Source organism: Magnolia sinica, chromosome 9, assembly GCF_029962835.1.
Source record: "Magnolia sinica isolate HGM2019 chromosome 9, MsV1, whole genome shotgun sequence".
NCBI lineage: Eukaryota > Viridiplantae > Streptophyta > Magnoliopsida > Magnoliales > Magnoliaceae > Magnolia > Magnolia sinica.
The window spans coordinates 61,218,777-61,243,758 of NC_080581.1; the positions used below are offsets into that span (position 1 = coordinate 61,218,777).

At 40.7% G+C, this 24,982-nt stretch overlaps 1 protein-coding gene across 1 annotated transcript in view; it reads right to left on the reverse strand.

Moving 5' to 3' along the window:
* Nucleotides 1–19,436: 19,436 nt before the first annotated feature.
* LOC131255501 (AP-1 complex subunit gamma-2-like) overlaps nucleotides 19,437–24,982 on the reverse strand; it is a 101,910-nt gene continuing 96,364 nt past the window's right edge. Inside the window, exons 17-18 of the mRNA XM_058256242.1 lie at nucleotides 20,641–20,745; nucleotides 19,437–20,060 (exon numbers count right to left, since the gene is read on the reverse strand). Coding sequence (XP_058112225.1) covers nucleotides 19,965–20,060; nucleotides 20,641–20,745 — 201 coding nt within the window. The 3' untranslated portion in view covers nucleotides 19,437–19,964. The remainder of the gene's footprint in view (nucleotides 20,061–20,640; nucleotides 20,746–24,982) is intronic.

Consider the following 24,982-nt stretch of genomic DNA (forward strand, 5'->3'; position numbering starts at 1 on the left):
GGTAACTATTATAAGAACAAAGTAATGTGTGACATAGTCGACGTGGAAGCTTATCACATGTTACTTGGTCGACCATGGCAATATAATGTTAATGCTACGCATAAAGGCCGGATAATGTATGTTAATTTATTAAAGATGGTAAAAATATTATCCTTTCTCCGATGGCAATGGAGAACCAACCCAAAACTTCTAAAGCCATTCGCCCAATGGAGGATTAATATCATAGTACTACTACCTACGGGCAAAGGTCAAACCAAGTTTGTTATCGTAGCGGTAGATTAATTTACCAAGTGGGCTGAAGCTGAGCCGCCGGCCAAAATTACCGAGTAGAAGATCACTGACTTCGTCTGGAAGAACATCATCTGCAGATACAATCTCCCACATACTATTATCACCGACAACAGTAAGCAGTTTGACAATTCGTGCTTCCAAGGACTTTGTGAAAGACTTGGCATTCGGATGCCTTCACATCACCTTGGCATCCCCAAGCCAACGAAAAAGTAAAGACAATTAACAAGACCATAAAAAACCATTTCAAAACCAAACTCAAGAAGTCTAAAGGAGCTTGAGCCAAGGAGTTACCACATGTCCTCTGCGCATACCAAACAACTACTCGAACATCAACAGGAGAGACTCCTTTATTCCTGACCTTTGGCACAGAAGCTGTGGTACGAGTAGAAGTAGGACTTCTGACTACGCGCATTAAGTCATTTGATGAAAGTCAAATGTCTAGCAGGTGGCCCTGAGTCTGGATCTCCTCAAGGAAGAAAGGGGACGAGCATAGTTGAAAATCACCGCCTATCAATAGCGGGCCACCCAATATTACAACTCCAGGGTCAAGGTGTGTGGATTTCGAATAAGGGACCTAGTCCTTCAAGAAACCTTCCAAAACACTAGTGAGCCTAGCTCTGGAACATTAGGTCTGAGTTGGGAAGTACCCTACAAAGGAGCGGGCATGACTCAACCAGGCACATATCGACTCGAGGACATAGATGGGCATCTCTTGCCTTATCCATGGAACGCTAAGCACCTAAAGATCTACTATTCCTGAAAAGGAATTTGAAAGTTCTATGGATATGTCGACCATATTAATCGACTCGATGATTGCTTGGCCAACTAAGAGCGACCTCTCTTTTCAAAAGGAAAAAGGTTTTCTTGATACAACCGTTGTTTTTTCTCCATATTATTTCATGCATTCTACAATAAAAGAACTTCTCTAGGTCAGGAGAGGAAATTTCTTTTAATATTATTGTTTCAACTGTCCGATCTACATAACCAACCATAGGGACTTCCCTTAGCTGAAGGGAAGAAAGTCCCTCTTATTAGTTTTAGTTTGTCCAACCTATAGGTCCTACTTGTGGGATCCCGGTCTTTTGCAGCATCGCTCGTATGCACACATGTCTGCACACGTGTCCCAACTTGCACCGTTAATAGACCATACACTGCACCCTATTGCACCTAGAAAACTCATCAAAGTGATTTGCTTTGGATGACCTTGAGACCTCTATCATGTGGACCGCGTCATCGTTGCGGCCGCAATGGTGAAAACCATGTGTCAATCCAACACTCCGTTAGTGAGATATGACCCATCGAATGTACGGCCCAAATTATATATCCAGTAACACAAGCAACCTTTATTTTGCTAGGCCCATTGGACTTAAGCCCATGTGGCCTTAAAGCCCACTTTTAGAACATGAAAATTACCAACAAATAGGACAATTGCTACATGACCAAATAAGAACATAGCACATATAAGACAAGCACTATAAGACAAAATTCGATTTTATCCCAAAACTCATCATTAGCTCTCTCCCCATGCCTTAGAAACTAATCAAGGGTCATGTCCACCTCATCTTATACATGCATCTAATGCATGTATTAATTTGTGTCACATCACTTCAAACAACCAATTGCAACATTTCACTTCATCATCTACCATGCATCACCTACAACCCATAACTCTTATCCATCCATTAGCCAATGCATGGTTAGCATCATCCACTACCCACACCATACATCACATTCCACCTCACTTTTAGTATCAATGAGATCCCATGAACTTGCCACATCATTTTCCAATTCCTTATATAAGAGTGGGAGCTCTCTTACATTTATTCTTTTCTTATACATAGAAAAATTCTAAGATTTTAAGAGAGAGTGAAAGTGAGTGGGGCCAAAGTGTGGCCCACCATTGATCAAGAGGGAGTGGATCACACATTATCATCCAACCATCCATCCATTGAAGTGAGTCGACACCCCTCCTTCCATCTTCCTCATCCTCCTCTTTCTTTCCCTTTTTATTTTCTTGATATGCATAGGCCCCACTGGTGTGGAGTTCTTGTGTGCATATATTTATATTTATGATGGTCAGCAAACTGGCCCATGTCAGTCTAGTCCACCATGATGAACATCATATCTACACCCTTCATTTTTAATCTTGTTTTTGTTTCTAGACAGTAAGTTCTAAAAATCATATAAAATCAACCATGATAAGATCAAAGTTGAAACTTGGGGATATTATAAATCACAATATAAACTAACTCTGGACCAAATTTCGTAGTCATCCAATGGTCCAATCATCCGTAAAATCAAGTTTACTTGGCTGCTGTCTAGCAACACATGTAGGATTCCCATTTACCTAAATGAACTCATTTTGAACTCTTTTAATGAATGTATTAAAAATATATATTCTGTTGGATTCATAGAAAATCGAACCAGCTTTCTAATAGTATATAATAAGCCTCAATCGGAGTTCGCACAACTGAGATCTTGGCCTTATACGAAAGATGTATTTGGGAGCTTATTATGACCATTCTTGTTTGGGCCATATCCATGATTCCAATGGTCAGATGTATTTGATATTTGTTATTAACTTACTTGAGATAGTTAATCATCATATGTATAGTCCCTATGGTCAGATTCTTTTATGATAAATTTAAAAAATTCTAGACCAATAGATACTTCTGTAAGGACAAATCTTGAATTTTTATATGTGGTCCAGATGGATCCAAGGCTCTGTATAGTTGGAAACCTATAAATGGCCTGAATAACTTGTTCTCAAACCTTCCATTAGATCAGATCTTCCAACAGAGAATCTGATTATAAAGATTTCATAAATATATATTTCATGCATTACTTGATGAATATGTTGGATCTATGTTATGCATAACAATTATCATCTCATTGACCTACTTGGGTGTAGAATCACTTGTGATTTATGCATTTTATTAGTTCATCCAATTTGGGAACCCATGTATATTTTTGTGTGTCTCTTATGTATGGTAGTATGTAGGCCCCACTTGCCATTAGATCTATTTCATTCCCTTTACACTTTCTGTTTACTAAAAATTTTCTAAGTATTTAACTGTATTGCATGTAGGCCTCTTTGACACCTTGTAGTGGGCCCCACACTTTGTAGTTAAGGGTACCACTTTAGGGGATGTTTAATCCTTATATAAGTGAGCTGGGATGTCCCACCTTTTTGTCAGGAATGATCCGTAAGTGTTTGGAAATTGGGGCCTATGTTGTGACAGACCCCATTTCTGAAAACTGTCTGATTATTTGTGTTTTATACCAACTTTGGGCCTCTGTAGTGGACCACACGCTGGAGGTTTGAGTAGGCGACCACTTGGAACCTCTAACCTACTCTAATGAATAGATAAATAATATTTTAATTAGGCCAAATCAAACCCCACATGATCAGGGAGTGGATCCCAAAATGTGGTCAGGCATGGTTGTGCAGAAAAACAAAGTGCCTATGTTTGGCCCTATACCAAATATTACATGTACACAACCAATTCATCTCAACTTATAATTTTTGAAATGCATATAGTACAACCAAAGGAACCTGATGGCACACTAAAATGTGGTCCCTTGTGATCATGTGATATACTTAAAATTGGGCCAAAACTAATTCTGCACTATATTTCCTACACAGTTTCTCCAAGTACCCATGTTTGGGTCATCACTGTAAATTGTACTCACCCAACCAATGAGGCCTGTCTTATAATTTGTAAAGCTCATACATAGAGATACCAGGTGGTTATCCTCTTTCACCATATGTAGGCCCCATGTGATCATGAATCTGACTCTAAAATGGCCCAGAATTAACATTGCACAAAAATCTATTTGTTGTAAATTTTATGTGGGGCCATGTCAGTGGGTTCCACCACCTTCCCAAAGAATTTCATGCAGTATATAAACTCTGAAAAATAACTCTCAGGTGTTGTTGGGCTCAAAACCTTAAGTGGGTCATCTAGTATGGGCTATCTTATATGGGCCTTACCTTTTATGTAATGAGGTCCACCTGGCATGTTTTGTAAATGGTTTTGTATAACTTGTAAAATATTTAGTGGACAGATCTTGCTGTCCAAATGTTCTCTTAAGATATAGGTGGCCTTAGGCCCATCTAAATGATGCAAACCTAAAGCCCAAGCGAGCCCAATACTAAGAGAAATCGTTGGGGAATGAGAAATCCACAATGGTAACCTTCCTTGAGCTTATTGGGCAGACCCATTGCATACTGGGCAGCGTGCTTTTCATACTACCTCTAGTCAAGTGGACCACGCTTAAAGAGACTTATTTTATAATGCATAAACTGAATAATTGGGCTTTTTCTTAGTTTGTTGAGTAAGTAGTTAGTGGGCCCAATATGATATATGACATGAAAGATGTTGTCATGTTATCATTTATGTTTGAGATTGTGCATTATTTCTAGTTGGTGAAATATGTGGAGCCCACTTAGTTGTGGAATTAAATCCACACCATTGAAAGTATTGTGGTTGGACATTTATGCCCTTGGGTTGGCCTATTGGTTCACTAAGTGGGACTCACGCTTGACCTATATGACCTCATGCCTTGCATGTACTTCAAGTCCAATATGGTAATCACACTAGGTAGAATACACCTAGTGATGGGTGAGATGATGATACATGTAGGGTAACATGATAATAATGATCGTGAGTTGTTGGTTGAAATAATAGATATGATTTAATAGATGGTGAATTATAGCATATGCATTGATGATGGATGAGTAATTATTTATAGTACTTATGGCATTGTTTATGTTAATCATGAAGTGAAATTGATCCTCATGGTAATGATGATGATATTTTATATATGTGTGCATGATGATAAAACATGCTAGTTGACTACCATGCTTAATATCCAAGTGATAATAATGCACGTATTAATTGTCGTGATGATAATGTGGATAAGAAAATCATATTTTACTTGATGCGTGGATAATGATAAATAAATGATGTTGGTGGACGTAAAGATAACATTATGCATGATAGACAACTACTGCCTGGGGCAGGTATGACAATATTAAACAATGGCTATGATATTGATGATGCATGTGAATCCCTATATGTTATGTACTCTATATACAAGATTGCATGATACATGTCACGTTCCAAACTCGGAAACCAGGCTCACAAAATTCCTGATCGTTGAATCTAATTTCGACAGCCTCCATAGTACCCCATTCTCGGCTCCCAGCACCCATACATCAGATTCCGATCCTGGGATCCTACTAGAAGGATTTTTCCAACGTACATTTATTTCGTAAGAAGCATAACCACAAGTTTACCCAAATCACAAAGGCAATATCATCATCACATATCTACTAATATAAATATTTGAATACAGTGCCGAAAGGAAAATACATATATCGAAACTCAAAGCTCCAAAAGACGGTTACATGTTCCGAGCTCAACGCTGCTGCGACCTAACACCACCTGTATGCATCTATTGTGCATAAGCTTATATAAAGCTTAGAGGGTAGTATAAGTGTATGCGATGCACATGCCAAGCATATAGATATCAGAGTAAGCAGAAATACTGGCAATCCATAAATAGAGTAATGCGGAAACATATTGGTAAGTCTATAAATATCATTAACCTTATCCAGGCTATGCGATGTAAAAGCATAATAAGCCAGTATCATATACTGAAGAAGCAATGTAGAACAACTCTGCAATACGAAGACACAATAAGCCAAATATATATACTGAGGATGCAATGCAATATGCGGTGTGAATGAAATGACCAAGGTGGAGTGTGAAGTCGGGATGATAATACGTAGCATCGCAGGCTAAAGGATCCATCACAAAGGACTTCTATCCAAACTAGTCTCATACCTAAATTTGGACATTCAGACTCAATGTGGTAGACTCCTGATCTCAGGTTAGTCGCGCGCCCCAATAGAAATCCTGGCCATTACAAATATACACAATAATTAGTTATGCACTACCAACCCAAGTGGATAGTGAATGAATGAGTATGCAACTCCTGCTCAATAAGTCCACATATCAGTACTGTCCATCTCTGGGATCATCACCGGGGTCTAGTATACTCTACACGCGATCGTCGCCCACTAGACGCGCAACCATGTAAGTGGAAGAGACCTCACTATCCACCTGGCCAGTAGTCAACCAATATCTACCCGGCACGTCGATAGCGGACCCATTTACGAGCTGGTCAAACTTAGCCTAGTTATGCCCCTTATCCTCTGGCAGGTAAGGCCACACTCCTTCCAATCGACCACGACACAGTAGGAGACGCGGCCTACTAGTATTCGGCACTCGGGAGCTCAGATATCCACTCGGTCTAGATGTTGGAGTGTCCTTTAGTACCAAGAGGGTTTAAGAATTTTCACCCAGGGACATCTATGGCACCTCGATGCTAGTAACAGATTTTCAGCGTCTCATCTGGCCATCCACGATATGCCTGTGGAGGCTACGGCCCTGATGTCGCTAGGGCGTATAATGGTCATATCACAAAATACGAGATGCATGAATCATATCATCCAGTCATACATCAAACCTGCACGTACCGCGCGCTTATGTGGGTTAACTTCGCTTATCATGGAGCCCCATAACAACCTGCTCAATGGCAAATGCAATAGTCAGCCACATCTCATATCAAGCATGTAAATGATGCGTATGGGTATGTGTCATGATGTTATACTATCATGTACTCATAATCGGTATCAATAATCGGCCTAACAAAGAGACCTAAGGGAAGGTCACAATGTGGACATTTAACCATCATTGCCCATCAATGTGGCTCATAAGGAGTGGCCCACATAGAGCCAAACATATAGTGGGTCCATGGCCTCACACAAAGGCCTCATACACAACATAATAGGTCATATACAATCTCAATGGGCCTCATACAATCATAACGGGTCTTATACAATCACGATGGGCCTTACACAAGGGTCTCATACTTCACAATGGGCCTTATACACGGGTCGCATATACGTCACAATGGGTCTCATTACATTGGCCGAATATACATCACAATGGGCCTCATATCTAGGCCGCATATACACCACAATGGGTTGCATCTCATGGGCTTAATACACATCACAATGGGCCGCATCATATGGGCCTAATACACATCACAATGGACCGCATCACATGAGCCTAATATACGATACGTGGGCTACATCACATGGGCTGTATATACATCACATTAAGCCTTACTCGTGGGCCTAATACACATCAAGGTGGGCCGCATCACATGGGCCTAATATACGGCACGTGGGCCACATCACATAGGCCGTATATACAAAACATTGGGCCTTACTCATGGGCCTAATACACATCACAATGGGCTGCATCACATGGCCCTCAAATGCATCACAATGGGCCTTATCACTCGAGCCCAATATACATCACAATAGGCCTTAAACACGAGCTGCAATTACATCACAATGGGCCCTATACACGGGTTGCAAATACATCACAATGGGCCACATCTATGGGCCATAAATACATCACAATGGGCTGCTCACATGGGCCTAATATACATCACAATGAGCCCCATCGTCTGGCGCTCAAATGCATCACAATGGGCCTCATCACATAGGCCTGGCCTCACATACATCGTACTGGGCCTCATCATATGGGCCATAATTACATTACATTAAGGTGGGCCCTGCACATTCCAATGGGCCACAAATACATCAAGGTGGGCCTTAATAAAATGGGCCACAAATACATCAAGGTGGGCCCCATGGATGGGCGATAAATACATCAAGGTGGCCCTACACATATAGCAGGTGGTCCTATGCCTCCAAATGGGCCTACCAGATAAACAACATGGATATATAACACATATATCAAGGTGGTCCCCACCATTCAGATGGACGGCGCTGACGGACAACGCATACATTAACGTGGACCTCATCCCAGAAAACAAATGGACGGCGTGGTTAAAAGACATTCGTCATGGTGCGCCCCACCAGCTAATGGACGGCGTGTATAAAAATATACACAATAGGGGGCCCCACCGTCCAGGGGCAAATGGACGGTGTGCATATAGATTACATACATCGAGGTAGGTCCCATCCCACACGTGCCACATGCATGGGGTGGGCCCCACACGTCCAAAAATGGACCGGCAGCAAGGATGAAATACGTATCATGGTGGCTTCACACCACCCGTTCAGATGGATGGTGTCGACGTAGAGCATATACATCAAGGTGGGCCTCACTCCCACACGTGCCACACGTGTGAGGTGGGCCCCAAGATCAAACAAATAACTGTGTGTGTAAAACACATACATCAAAGTAGGGTCCACAGAACTTGCTAACACAATGCAGTAGTAGCTGCTACAAGAGGCACTCCAACCAATCCACATCCACCGTCCATGGGTTGGACGGTGTGGATGCAACACATCAAGTCAAGGTGGGCCCCACACGCTGTCATGGTGGGGTCCACGTCTAATGGATGGATGGTATGGATGAAAAACATACCTCGTGGTGGGACCACAACTAGCTGATGTCAAATACAGCAGCTATTTTAGCTGCTGTAAGTTACACCTGCTAATCTCCTTCCTCAGCAGGTGGGTCCCACGTGGGACCCATCATAATATTTTCTTATATACATATATATATATATATTGTTGTTGCTCCAGTGTCCAGCTTGGACGGACGGCCTGGAAATAAAACACATACATCAGTTTGGGACCCCTACCGTTCTAGACGATTGGATGGCATTGATGAACGGCACACATCATGGTGGACCACACGCACACATCAAGTGGGTCATCATACAGGGGAAAGAGAGAGAGATCGGTGTAGTCGAGGGACCCCACCACTATGGGCCCCTCTTAGATCATAACACATACGTGGGTCCCATCATGAGTGGGCCCTAAATCAAAATCATGATCTAGAGTTATCAACACCCACTGTTAGATCTTCTTGGTCCGATGGAATGTCAAACTCCTTGGCTCTTTCTTTGACGGTAGATGATGAAGGTTGAAGGGTTGAGATGAAGGATTGGGTGGTAGGGAGTGGGCCACATACAAAGCTTCTCCTCCCTTAGAATTGCTTAGACGTTGGCGCTCTCCTTGGGTTGCTTGGGAGTGAAGAGAGAGATGAGAGAGAAAGAGAGAGTGATGTAAGGAGAGGGATGGGTGTGATGGGTGAGTGATGGGTGTATTGACTAGGTATAGGTTGTGTTGACTTTGAAAAGAGAGAAGGATGGGTAGGGTACTTGATTGATTGATTTGATAGGTTGGTAGAGATTCTCCTGGGTTTTGCAAATGAGCGACGTTTTCTCAAAATAAACGTGGGCCCACATCTCCTAGCCTGGGTATCGCATCAGTGCACAAGATGCGTCATTAGAACCGCGGCAACGGCATAGTCGCTAGGGTATAAGTCTCAGGTTAAGTCGACTCAAATATATAGGACGTGACTTAGGGTCGTGCATAAACGCTGATTACAAATTGCGGGTTACCGAAATTCGACGGAGAGGATCGCGAGAGTCTAAGGAATGGTACGGTCTAGGATATGGGTCTTATAATACATGTTATGACGATAAATTTGATGTCAAAGGATGTTTATGATAATGATGATACATGTTAGAACTTGTGTACCACCATAACCTATACACCTTATGTTTGTGTGTGTTATAAGAGCTCTGGTGGCCATTTGTTAAGTATTCACAAGAGGTATAGGGCCTCAGTGTGCTATTGAAGACACTTAAATATATGGATCCTCGCATCACATTGGCTATTCTTGTGTTTAGGCCGATTATTGTTTATATCTGATAGTCATACTAGTGTACATAGTCTAGTAGGACACACTGAGAATATGCTTAGTATAGCATCATTCACATGCTTGTTATGAGGAATGATTGATCATAGCAAATGCCATTGGGCTGAGTTATTTAGGGGACTCCTTCTGAGACGGAGTTGCCCCACATGAGCGCGCGGTATGCCCAAGTTTGATGCATGACTGGATGGTATGACTCATGCATCTTGTATTTTGTGTGACATGATCACTGTACGGCCTAGTGACATCAGGGTCGTAGCCTCTACAAGTATATCGTGGATGGCAGGATTGGACACTAGAAATATTTTAGTTCGAGACATGGGGCACCATAGATGTCTCTATTGGAAGTCCCTAAACCCTTATGGTAGCAAGAGGATGCTCCAATGTTGAGATCGAATGGATGCATAAGCGCATGAGGGCCATATACCAGTAGGACACGTCTCCCGCTGTGTCATGGTCAGTTGGAAGGGGGTGTGGCCTTACCCACCCGAGTGAGGGGGCTTTAAGCTAGGTTGAGTTTGACCAGCTCGTAAATAGGTCCTATACCGATGTGTCAAGTAGATATTGGTAGACAACTGGCCATGCTGGTAGTGAGGTCTCTTCCACTTGCATGGTTATGCGTCCAGATGAGACGGCGATCTGGTGTATAGTGTACTAGACCCCGATGATTGTCCAAAGAAGAACTGTACTGATACATGGACTTACTGAGCAGGAGTTACGTACTCAGCATTTGACTCATTCATTTATTCATTCACTATCCACTCAGGCTAGTGGTGCGCAACCAAATCATTATGTTTATCTTCGCAATTACCAGGATTTCGGTTGGGGTGCGCGACCAACCTGAGATCAGGAGTTTACCACATTGAGTCTATCTATCCAAATTTAAGTATGAGACTGATCTAGATAGAAGTCCCTTGTGATGAACCCCACAGCTTGTGATACCACGTACTATCATCCCGACTACACACTCTAGCCTTGTCATTTCTTTTACATTGCATAGTGCATTACATCCTCTGCATATGACATATTGTGATGCCCCATCAATGTGGTCACATGTGGGCGGGCACACGTAAGCGGATGATGATGTGGGTAGGGCCTAGCGGGCTTGGACAAGCTACCAGTGGTTGGCAGGCCAGTGTGCTGGCAGGCTACTGTACACACATTGTAGGCAGGACCTTGTCCCAGATATTCGTGGATTCGTCAGGATTTGCATATTGCATTGCATCATCTGCATATGACATTTGGTTTATCATGTCCTTGTACTTGAACGATTACGTGTCAACTTTATCATTGCCTTTCCATTGTATGACATATAATAGAAAATGAAATTTAATTATCTTGTTCATGATGATTGGCTATTTTAATGATTCATGGTCGCTTGTTGAGTAACATGCCTATTATTATGTCATGTTCATGATAACCTGTATAGTTATACGACATGTCTGATTGATAACCTAATCACCTATGATAACATGATTGGTTGATAACATGTCTATGGTTGTTTTGGATGTCTTTACAGGAGCACCCTGATAAGATGTGTTTTACTCCTACCACGCAGTAGACTCACGAGCTATGGTTTGCTCATACGTATGACTTACACTTTTCATGATGCATACAAGAGCTGTTAGAGTTTGCTATTGTTTCCTTCATTATCATTGAGCTAGTGCAACATATCGTGTGTGACATGTCGAACAGGTTAGTCTCTTCGATATGCATTGATACCATGTACAAAATGTGTAACCGCCTAAGCCGATTAATCGTTCAAAAAAAATCACACTAAAAAATCCTCCTTGTAGGATCTCAGGATCGAAATCTGGTATATGGGTGTCGGGAGCCGATAATGGGATACTATGGAGGCTGCCAGTACCGGATTCGGCAATTGGGAATTATGTGAGCCTGGTTTCCGGGTTTAGGGCGTGACACTACTAGCTCGAGAAGGACACACACTCACAACATTCACGACAAGCCATTCATAAGACCACGCATTGCAAATATATATATATATATATATTCTTTTCATTGTCAGATAAGGAGCATTACAACGAATAAAGTATTAAAAAAAAATAGAGTTTTACAAGTGTTGGAGGGGGTGAGGCTCGGTTTACTCTCTTGGAGGCTACTCGACTTTAGTTTCAGCAGGATCTAGATCTTTAAGAGTCTCATCAGCCAAGTAGCCTAGGTTGAGCTCCAGATACTTCTGCTTAAAGTGCTCCTAACACTGCTCGTAGCCGAGGTTGAACACTCCTCCAGCTCGTCAGCCTGCCCCCTAGAGGCCTTGTACGCCTCCACTATTGTCGTTTGCATTGCTGGGATATAGGCCTCGACCTCAACCAACCTGTCCTCCATCTCTACTGACTTAGCTTCCACCTCTATCAACTTGGCATTAGCAACAGACAGGCGCAACTTTGTTCCCTCTGACTTGGCCCATAGCGCAGCCTTCTCTCACTATACTTCAACCAATAGAGTCCCGAGGGTTGCTCGCTCCTCCCCAGATATCCTCAAAGTCTCCTGCAAAGGTTCAGCCTGAGCAACAATAGCAGGAGTCTCAAGGGCCATGGCTTTATCCCGAACTTCAGCCCTCATAGCCTCAAAACGGGTCCTCATCTCGTAAAAGGCTCTATGGGCAACAATAGCCCCAGTGGTGCCTTGAGAAAATAAAGCATAGAAATGTTAGTCATCTACAAAACACAACAAATCCGAGAGATAATGATGAAGAGTTTGGTACCCTTACCTTAATGAAGGTGGTCACCAACACCCCCAAGAAGTCCTTGGGATGCAGAGCTAACATCGTCGTAACCTCTTCTTCGGCCACATTGCGGTTGCTCCACTGAGCAAGAACTGCCATGTGCAAGCTGAGAGGTATGGGTAAGCATGACCCACTCGCCACCACCTCCGGATCCTGATGTCCCGAGGTACCCTCTACCTCCGCCCATGGGTCATCGATGGATGCAGTGCCCTCAACCTATTAGTCCTCATTCCTAGAAGAGTATGATTCGAAGTCGACGAATTTCCTTGTCACCGGTTATGGAGGGAAGATCTCCCTTGTTGGTTCACATAGGGGAACCCCCTGAGCTGCCCCACTTACCGTCACCAGGGTTGGCTGCTCGGCAACGAGCCCTTCGTGGATGGGCTCGGGTCCGTCCTCCATAACCCTAGAGGACTCTCCTCGACAAGCTAGAGAAGGGGTGAGAACTTTCTTGACCACCCTCCGCAGCTTTTCTAGCTCAACCGCGAAGGGAAGCTTGATCCTCTTTAAGGGATGAGGTTGATTTTCCATTTCTACAAAAAAAATAATACCAAGGTTAGACGTGAAGAATTGACATCTGAGCACAAAAGCCAAAATAAAAACAAAAAAAAAAATTCGACCAGCTACAGAATACATATTGGCTCAACCGAGGATAGGCTGGCTTGGCACAAGGAGTGATCAGCTTCCTCCAATTCCTCTCAGCTGCGCTTTGCTCCTTCGCATGATTAACTTGACGAAGTTGCAACTGAGAGAGCTTGGGCTGCTTCCGAGGAAGAGTTGCAAAGAGACAACCAAAGTCAACAAACAAGGTTACAAAAATAATAAAGAAAGAATATACAAGATCTACAGCTCGACAACTTTTGACCTAGGAAAGCAAATTTGTTGTGGACCCGGGAGCACAGTCTTCCCTTCTTAGCCACTGGGGCCTCCCGTTCCCCGACGCAAAGAACCATGTATCTTTCTGTCCCTTGTTGGAGGACGGGTTGTCGGTGATGTGGGTCTAGCTCTTTTTCTCCCAAGAAGAGAAATAATACCAACCCCGAGCACTTGGGTTGGCCTTCACTCTGTACAAGTACATAAGCTCATTTGGGAAGAGCTCAATATGTCCAAGCTGGTGCCACAGGATAAATGTACCAAAAATGGCACGCCAGACATTGGGAATTAGCTAGCCCGAGGCAAGCCTGAGGTAATGGGCAACCTCCCTTATGATAGGATGAAAGGGAAGCTGCATACCACACTGGAGGGCCACGGCATATATGGCCACCTCGCTCACACGAGGGTGGCCTGGATCTTCCCCAACTTCAGGAACTCGGAGCACCACAAAATCAAGAACATGGAACTCCAACCTAATTGAGGCCAGGTCTGCATCCTAAAATCGCGGTTAATGTACCACAATGCATCGAATGCAGAAGTATGGCGGAGTTATAAAATGTAAGCTAAGTCATAGAGGAGGGATGATTAGGACCAATTAAAAATTATATGCCTATTAAAAACAACAATGCCTAACTAAAGGACTTTAGTTGGTTTCTCCTTAGGCTAACCAACAACCTTGGTCTTACACAAGAACCATGGAATTTAGGCCCTACCTAAGAGCGAAGGTTTTACGAAAGAACCTAGGTGAGTTTGAACACAAACTCTTGCACTCTAACCTACACAAGGAAAGAGTACAAATATAGACTCTTACACATGACACTTATTTGTCGAATTGAGTCCCTTTTGATGCTCTTCTTGGTTGCTTGATCTCCTCTCTCCCGTGTTTCAATCAACTCCCTGATGCTCCCCCGATCATGTTGTCGTCGTTTCGCCAAGGCTTCATCTCTACAATCAATCACCTTACTTGTGATGTTCTGTTGATGTATCCAAGGTGATAGGAGGTGGTTGAATCTCCTATAACAAATGGATAGTTGCTTATCCTAGGAGATTCAACTAGATGGATCTCCTAAATGATTTGGACAATGGTTTTTCAAGATTACTTAAGTCCAATCTCTAGGAAATTGAGGAGTTCAAGCACATCTCAATATTGATGTTGGAATCCTCATTAGAGTTGTAATCTCAAAGGAGATGGCTTAGAACTCAATAGAATAGAGGCTTAGGATGAGGGATTTACATATGAAATCAACTTACCTTCTATTGCTCCAAAAACTCATCAAAAAGCCCAAGAGTTTATTCTCATTTATAAAAAGTCTCAGCTCCAATGGTTTAAAAAAAAAAAAAAAAAAAAAGGAGTCAAAAATAGCTCTGTTTATGCCATCGAAGGGTTCCCCGATGCTATTAAAATTTCTAAACAAAATGATGTTTGCTTATTGGACTGATCTGGACCCACTTTGATTGCATCGACTCGACCTTCGATGTCATCAAATATAATGTTTCAATGTCATCGAAGTGGCTTCGATGCCATCGAGAGAATCAAGGGAAAATCTAAAAACCTTATTGGACGATTTTAAACATCAAATCGACGCCATCGAAGTGTTGTCAATGCCATCGAGATTTCCAGCTAAAAATCCAGTTTGGTTGCTAAACATCGCTAATTCTCGATCGATTGCATTGAAGTTTGTTCAATGGCAGCTCAATGCCATCGAACATCACTTGGAATAAGCTATTTTAGGCTCTCTTCTACACAGAAGATTTGCACCTCTTCTTGTCTTATTTATCATGTTTTTCTTGGTCTCTTAAGGCTAAGGGATGATCAATTTTATATTCCTATTAGGTCAAGATCATATAGAAGTTATAAGGTTATTTTGGGTCAAGGCTTAGGGGTCACCAAGGCACCTATTTTACCTGTACATGCTGCTTTATGCTCCATCTTCGCTTGTGTCTTCGGTCTTCACTTTCCAAATGCTCAACCGACTACTTGATATGACGACTCATGTGATTGACAAACAATGGTGCAAAAATGAGTGCACTAACACATCCCGCAACTTCGACCCAAAGGGACCGATGTCCAAAGACGGCCCCTCAAGAGACATAGTAACTTGCCTTGCCAGAGTGATACTATCTCTTCTTCCCGAGCTCCCATCACCGGCAATGGTCTACTCAAACAAACTCCCAGGAGAGAATTCATGCTTTCCAAGATGGATTTTCCCTGGAATGCCCCATACCCAGAGGCCCCCCTGGACTCTTCCAATGATATTTTGGGAGGAAGAAAAGAAAACGAAAGGGGAATAAGAGAGCAGGGAAGAAGTGTCGAAGAGGAATGATAAGACTGGCTGGACAACTCACCGGAAATCACCCAGGCAATAGGAGGTAGCAGGAGATGGAATGCGAAGTGAAGCACCCCTCACCCCTATTTATAGCCACCCCGAGTTACAGCATTAAATACATGCATTTAATGCTGCAATCCAAAAAGACGCCTTAGCGCACGCTTGCATCCACGTGGAAACCAGTGATTCATGGGTAGGCCCCGTTACCAAGGCAAGGACAGATGTCCTCCCACCATTCGCTAGGAGACGAAGAAGCATATCATCTAGCCCACCCCTCCTTATACAACTCATTGTTATCATCGTTATATCTTCCTCGATTCCAGCGCACGCAGCCTTTCTCTCTTATAATAATGACAGGCGGCCTTGATCGAGCCGTCCTCCCGACCTCTCTCGCGTGAGACCTCGTACTCGAGCGTAAGTCCAAGTCCATTTACTTCCTAAGCTCCCAAATATCACTCAGAAGTAGTGGGTCTACTAGTGTGAGTAAAACTGAACTAACCAAACAACATGAATAAGATGGAAACAATAAAAGCAATAAAGGGAAACATCTCAGATGAGAGGTCGGGTAAGAGCTTAGCCTCATATGCCGACCATGACCTCCGCGATTAATCCAAGTACCAACCATGGGTGGTGGCCTTGGTCACCTAATTGACATCTCAATGTCTCGACCAAGGGACGGCTATGAACGCTGACCTGGACTTGACCAAAGGCCCTAACCTCAGAACTCAACCCTAACCATGGTCATCAACCTCGGTTGTCAACTTCGGTAAGCAAGACCTCAACCAAATGACCTACGGGTCAGCCTTGGCTAATCGACCTCAGCATCGGATTCCGACCACTAGGGAAGACTATTAGGGAACATCCCCTACATATACGAAAAGGATTCCCTTCCTAAGATCTTCGCTGAGGATCATGCCAAGATAAATGTCATATACCTGTGGGGGGGGGGGGAGATCCCTTCTATGATACGTATCCACATAGGAGATCCCTTCTATGATACGTATCCACATAATAGATTTATTGCCATACACATAAGAGGTGTCAAAGAGTTATAAATAAGGACCTTACCTACAGAAGGAGGTATGCACTATTACCCTAACTCGGCAAGGCCCATTGTGTGCTTATTCTAACTTAGGCATCAGAAGGTCCCTAGCTACAACCAAGGCCCCATTATCACTTGATTTTGCAAGTACATGACAGGCTAACAAAGACAACTAGATCTCAGATCTCTGCATCAACGGACCCTATTGGAAAACAATGGTGATTGAAAGCCCACCATTAAAAACTTCCTAAGGCCCATTGGAATGTTCATTTACCATCCAACCCGTTGATTAGATCACACAGACCTAGATGAAGGGAAAACACAAATATTAGCTTCATCCAAAAGTTTTTTTTTTTTTTGGCCCCCTAAAGTTTTAATGGTGGCCGTTCAATCACCACTATTTTCCTGCTGTGTGGACCACACCTGACGGGGATTTATGTCCTGCTTGGTTGACTTTTCCTCTTGGCTTACAAGTGACAACTTTAGGGCCTATTAGGCCACCTAATGATTAAGGCAAAAGAAAGAAAGAAAAAAAAAAAGATTACTAAAATCGAACGATGATTTCCATGATAACTATTGCTCCATGGATTTTAATTTTTAATTATTATTTAGTTAGTAAGAAGAAATCCATCATAATTATTGATACATGTATTTTAATTTTAAATTCTTATTTAAGTAGTAAGCAGAAATTGTCTTATGCAATCCATAATTTTCTTTTGCTATCTGAGCAACACGAACATGGTTTCCAAACATTGCCTCGGGAGGAGAATCAACTTTTAAAAGTTCCAGACCAGAATCTTCTGCACCGTACATGCAACAAAAAGCTTGTTTGGGGCCTATAGTCAAAAAGTTCTATATCAGAATCTTCTCCACCGCACATGCAACAAAAAGCTTTGTGGGACATATGGTGATGATGTGTGTGAAACATCTACTCTATCCATCATTAGTACCAGCTAATGTTAGGACATTAGCCAAGACTCGGGCCAATTCAAAACTCAAGCAAGCCATGGCCATGGGGAAGTCCGCCATTGGAAACTTCCTTGAAAGAGGCAACAATGTTTTTGCATTAGGCAGTGACATTTGGTGTTTTCCATTTAATCCTACGAGGACTCACCTTATGAATGGATTACATACCACATAAATATTAAATTGGCCAGATAAGATTTCGATGGTTCAACCCTGTCTCTACTGTTCCCAGTAGATTTTTTTAGGTCGTCATGTCTTTCAACTCCACCGGGCTTATCTTAAAATGTTATCTCGTAGGGAATCACTTTATCACCAGAATCCCAGACATCCCACCTATTCCGTTGTAAAATAAATCTTTTTTAAAAAAAGATAGTGAAAAGAAAGCAAAATAATGGATGAATAAAATCATCCGATCAAAAAGATTTTCACTTTCTAAAACACGAAATTTAAGTTGAAGAACCTAGTAGATATTTAGGTATGTTACAAGCGTCCTAACACAACTAGGACAACTTACAATGCACTGAGAGCACGAGATCATGTCTTCGCAATGTAATATAACAAAACTTTCAGATAGCCAACAAAGGGTTTATTTGGTAGATGGACCAATGCCCGACTACAGCTGCTGGCATAAAAATGATGACTTTGGACGTATTAGTTTGTAGAGAGGAGCATATTAGAGATGTTTATAAACTGAGTTACAGCACTCACCAACAAATGCAATACAGCCCCTCCATGCTACCCCATGTTCCAGCTGGCGAAGTGGAACCAGATCATGTCTCCATGATGTAATATAACAAAGCTTTCCTTTTTCGATCAGGAGCCTATCTTTGATAATCAACAATAGATTTATTTGAGAGAGAGAGAGAGAGAGAGAGAGAGAGAGAGAGAGAGATGCCTAGATACACCTGCTGGCATTTCAGAGAGAGAGAGAGAGAGAGAGAGAGAGAGATGCCTAGATACACCTGCTGGCATTGAAATGGTGACTATGGACGAATTAACTATTAGAGAGGATCATATTAAAGATGTTTAATAAACTGAGTTTCAGCTCTCGACCACACACTTGAAATACAAACCCTCCATGCCACCCCCCATGTTCCAGCTTGCAAAGTTGAACAGCTGTCCAACACGTTGTCACTACTGAAAAACCAGGGCAACCCATTCATTAGGTGGGCCATGGTACACGGAGCAAATGGATACCAAGATAGGCTGGGCCTTTTCTTTTCTTTTTTGAATTTTCAGTTCATTTAGAATGGCGTGGCACATCAGATGAGAGCAACAACTTGATTTTCGGGCACCAACCTGACAGGCGGCTTAGATTTTGCACAAGCGTTGCCACATTGGCATGCAATGGCATTTGGAGCAGTGTTAAACCAGTAACAACGGATTAGTAAATCTCTAGTTTATACAAAGGATCAAACTCAATAATCACTCCATTTTCTTAAGTGCTTGTAAGTATGAAACGATACTGAATTCTACAATGGAGAATCACAATTCCCATAATGATCGATCATCTCAGAAAAGAAAGAAAGAAAGAAAAAAGCGGCAGCAAAGTTATTGTTCCCTTTTGCTTCTTCTAGCAACAAGAATCACAATCTAAATCCCCATCACCATCCACACAGCACCATTGAAATTTCAAAAAATCGAAACAACCAGCTAATGGCAACCTCAACATTTTTCAATGACAAACTCAAGTCTCTCGAGCAAATTCCGTTCCTACTACTCTATGAAACATATAATGTACATAAACCACAAAACCAAGGCAATCAGCAGGTGCTGAAAATCGACTCGTACAAGTTGATGCCAGTGACTGTGTGCCTGATAGCATCAAGGACGTTGATGAGCTTGTCCACAGGGTCCCGATCAACATAGAGGAGCTACTTAAGTGGCGGGCGAAAATGATGCCTACACCAAATTAACCTCGAAAAAGTGTATTTCCACCCCTACAAACCGGGAGGAAAGTTGTTGATCTGTCCTTGCTCGAGCACGTCTTGGTTGTTCACTTTGTAGGCTATCCGTATACGCATGGCAAGGGCTTTCTGAAATACAGAGATAAGAATTCGGTTAATCTCCAACCAACCTCCTATATATAGAAACATAACCATTGGATAGAATGAAAGGGCAGGGCCTGTTTGGCAGTCTGATCCAAACAGATAGATTTGTGCTTGTCCATTTTGTTTCAGGCAGGAGGCAAAAGGAAAAGAATGTGAAAAGGGCAGTCTTTTAATACATTTTCTGGAAGATTTCCTCTTCTAATAATTAGATGATAATGAATAATTCCATGACCAGTTACCAAAATCACAAATGAAAGGCCTACACGCTAGAAAATAAAGCAGATGTAGTATAATGATATGCATTTGAAAGATGCACAATAAAACAGTGCATTTGGTTCACCAACTGAATGTCAACCATACTGCCAAAAGCAAAAAAAGCATTTACAAGCAAAAGAAAAGAGGAGGCCATGGAGAGATACCCTGATGACAATGCAATGTAAATAATTAAAGACCAAGCCCTGCCCAAGAGCCCATTCCATTGAGAAGAATACAAAAAGCTGAAAAATCTGAAAGAGCAGAAAGAGTGAACATACGTAGAGAAAATGAAAGCGGTATAATATATTACCTGCCCATGTTGGCTGTTAGTAACACTCAAACTTTGCGTGATTGACCCATTACCGCTGGCAGGAAGAACGTTACCGCTAGCTGGCTCTAAGTGTAACTGAACAAACTGTGGAATAAACACGTTGAAACTGTCACAACTGCATTGTTGCAGGAAAATATTAAAGAAAATTCATACCAAGGCATAAAGAAAATAGAAACATGCCTGCATGGAAACAAGTTAAAATATTCCACCTTGAGAGGAAAACAATATGTAATGGGAAAACATTGTTCTCAAGATTTCATGTTCTATTCTCTTCTTCTTCTTCTTCTTCTTCTTCTTTTTTGAAAGAAAGGAGATTTTTTAAGCATGACGGTAAGTGAGGAAGCAGGAGCATTCCAGATTCAGCAGCAGGGGAGGATTCTGTTTCAAATTTTAACAAATGGAGCTGGAGCCTGAGTTCATAGTGGCAATGGGTTGGTGCCTTGGTTAGAAGGTTATTGCAATTTAGTTGTGGGAACTTGAAATTTCATTTTCTTAAGACAAATAAGATTTGTGTTGAAATTTTAAGAATTTGTCCATGCGAAATTATATGCTTAGAAACTACTGCTGGGATGATCTCTCAAGCAAATTTTAAATTTTTTCTTAAATTAATTTGACTTTGAATCATTTAGGTCTTTATATTGTCAAATTGCAGAAACTGTGCAGATAAATGGGGAAGCAGGAGCATATTCAAATTGGGGACCAGGAAAAGTCTGCTTTCGAAATACCAACAAGTGTAAACACCTTGGAAGCAGGAGCAGGAGCACAGGTTCAAAGCGGCAATGGCACCTTGTTAGAAGCTTATTGCAACGAGAATTGTCACTAGTGTTTTAAATATTGTAGCGTATAGCGTAGCATTTGGTCCTCTATAGCATGTAGTGTAAGCTACATAGCATATAGTGTAAGCTACATGATACTTAATATTTATTAATTAAAATAATATAAAAATATGATAAAATTAACCAAATGCATAATTCCTATGAGTTCTTGATTGTGAATCTGGGTCGTCAACCACATATTTCCATGCAAAATCTCCCTCCCTCCCTCATATTTTTTAATTAAAATAATATAAAAATATGATAAAATTAACAAAATGCATAATTTCCTATTGAGTTGTTGACTGTGAATCTGGATCATCAACCACAGATTTCCATGCAAAATCTCTCTCCAAACATCTCTAAGTGTGACTTCTTTCTATATTTATTGAAACATAACAAATTCACAATATGGATCACAATTTGGATGGACCAGATTGCTCTAATGTAGTGCCACCTGTGATGGGGATGAGTCACCACCATTTAAAAATAGGTGTTGAATTAGCATAGAAGAAAAACTTTAAGAAGAAGAAGAAGATTTCAGGTAGCATACGCTACCTGCGCTACACACTATGCTACATGTTGCGTACGCTACATGCCCCGTAGCTTATGCTACGTAGCATTTTAGCTACGCTACAAGCGCTACTGAAAACATTGATTGTTTCCTATAGGCATGTACCACTAGTTATGGTTCAGGGCCTTTTTTTGCCACTGGATGCATTAGTTGGGGGAGATAAAATAAATATTCTAATGCATCCAATGTCTAGAGAAGCCCCGAACCACAATTACTGGTGCACACATCTGTAGGTGATCAGTTCTTGCAAATATCTGGTGCATAATGAACTTTCCATAAGAAGTACATGATGAAATAGGAATTGCAATAACCTAAACTTCGTATTATTGGATCATGGAATTGTTGATCTTTCATCATTCGTTTTATCTTAGACCCTGCCTGGTCCTAACGGACCTCATCTACAGTTGTTTATATGGATCAGGGAGTGGGACCATCATGTCTTTACTAATACATCACAATGCAAAGATCATTTCCTAACAAATTCCTCAGAAAGGAATATCTTATCATGATTTCGAAACATAATCATTAACTAATGGGAAATTGCAGATATGTCATTGGTGCACTCTTCCCTCATATAGCTCTCCTTCAACATTTGCTATACCTTTTTGGATCAATTTACTTCTTAGTATTGTGTTCCATTTTGTTTGTTATGATGATATGTTTATTTCGCGTTTCTTATCAACTCCAAAGTTGCATTCGTGTACGGAGTAGCTTCCCCTAATTGAGAGAAATAAATGTTATATAATTTTAGTAATGGAAAATTAATATTTAGTAACATGCATGCAAAACAAGTACAGAGATATTGTATTGAGGAAATCAATGTGATCATGGCCACAAAGATAAACAATATCCATATCAATGTTCAAAATATTGGTATCGTGTTATATATTGCATCCTTGGCATACAAATATGTATCGGTTATCGCACGGGATATATCGTTTATATCGGGTATTTTATCGCACTTTTTGTGAAACATGGGGAAACATTGGGAGAATGGTTGAATTTTTCAATGTAACTCCAAGGATTGTTAAAAAAGACCTTAATACACACTTTTAACTCATAATCTCTCAAAAAAGAAGTGCACATAATGGGTTTCCTTTGCATAGGGTTATAAACTATGCGTTGTCTAATTGAACAAATGCAACTATATTCAAATTGAATGCATAACATTTAGTGTATGCGATGATCATTTCATCAAACACTCCTAAATAATTCGAAATTAGTCTCAATTGACAGCTGGTTAAAGGGAAATTTCGAAAAAAAAATAATAATATTTTAATAATTTTTAATTAAAAATGACTTTAATTTTTCAAAAATTGATAAGGACTTGACAAATCAGTAGATCAGCCCTTATACATGCTTGATTTCATGTTAGGAGTGCAACATTATAAGCAATTTAGGAAAAATTGGAGAAATTTCTATTATTCTCCAAATCGGACCACCTAGACTCAAATTTCAAAATTAGAGTACACGCGATGATCATTTCATCAAATACTCCTAAATACTTCGAAATTAGTCTCAATTAACAGCTGGTTGAAGGAAAATATCGGAAAGAACCAATGAATATCAAAATCAAAGCTCTAGCTCCATGATTTTTCATACAAAAACATGAAGAACCAATGAATTTGAAACCATTTAACATTGATTTAACATAATTTCAACAAAAAATGGATCAGAAATTGAAAATGCTCATTGGATCGAACATGTGGGATATATCGGCACTACTTGTGCATTTCGTATCGCACATGTAGGATACAAGATATATTGTGGGATATATCATATTGGCCGATTTCATCGATATTTAAAACATTGATCCATATAACAGGTAACCCTAGAACGGCTTCCATTAACACTAGCTCGTTAATTCAATATAAAGGGTGATATTTTGTTTTTTTTTTTTTTTCATGAAGGAAAGAATTTAAGTAAAAAATTGAAAAGTCATTAGTTTGAAAGAATTTTGACATCCAAAAACTTCCAACAATACAAAGATTGTGGTCAAGAATCTTTCTATATAAGGAAATATTATAAAATAGAAGAAACATTTAGAGTGTATGTGATGATCATTTCATCAAACACTCCCAAATACTTTGAAATTAGTCTCTCAATTGACAGCTGGATGAATGGAAATTTGAAAAAAATATTTTTTTTAATTAAATTTTAATTAAAAATGATTTTTATTTTTCGAAAATTGACAAGAGCTTAACAAATCAATAGATCAACCCTCATACATGCTTGATTTCAAGTTTGGAGTGCAACATTGCAATCAATTTGGGAGAAATTAGGGAAATTTAGAAATTTCCTCAATTTTCCCCAAATCGAACCACTCACACTCAAATTTCGAAATTAGAGTGTATGTGATGATCATTTCATCAAATACTCCTAATACTTCGAAATTAGTCTCAATTGAGGAAAAAAAAAAATATGAAAAACATGAAGAACCAATGGATATCAAATCAAAGCTCCAACTCCATGATTTTTCATGCAAAACATGAATAACCAATAGATTTATAACCATTTGACACTGATTTAACATAATTTCAACGAAAAAAAAAAAAAGCATCAGAAATTGAAAATGCTCACCAAATCGAACATGTGGGATACGTTTCATATCGCACAGGTGGGATGCAAGATATATCGTGGGATATATCGGCCGATATCGTCGATATTTAAAACATTGCCTTTATGACAGTCAGTGTTCGAAGTATCGGTATCGTTACAAGTTTCGCTGGCCAGAGATATGGAAACAATATCAATCTCGCCGATAATATCGCTAATAACAGGAAATGCGGGGAAACATGGGAAAAACGGTGGAATTTTCAGTGAAACTCCATGAGATGTTAAAATGTACATATTTGCATATTTAGAAATTTATATTAAAAAAATTGCAAAAAAAATGCATACACAACAAGTTTCCATTTAATGGGGCCTTAAAAGC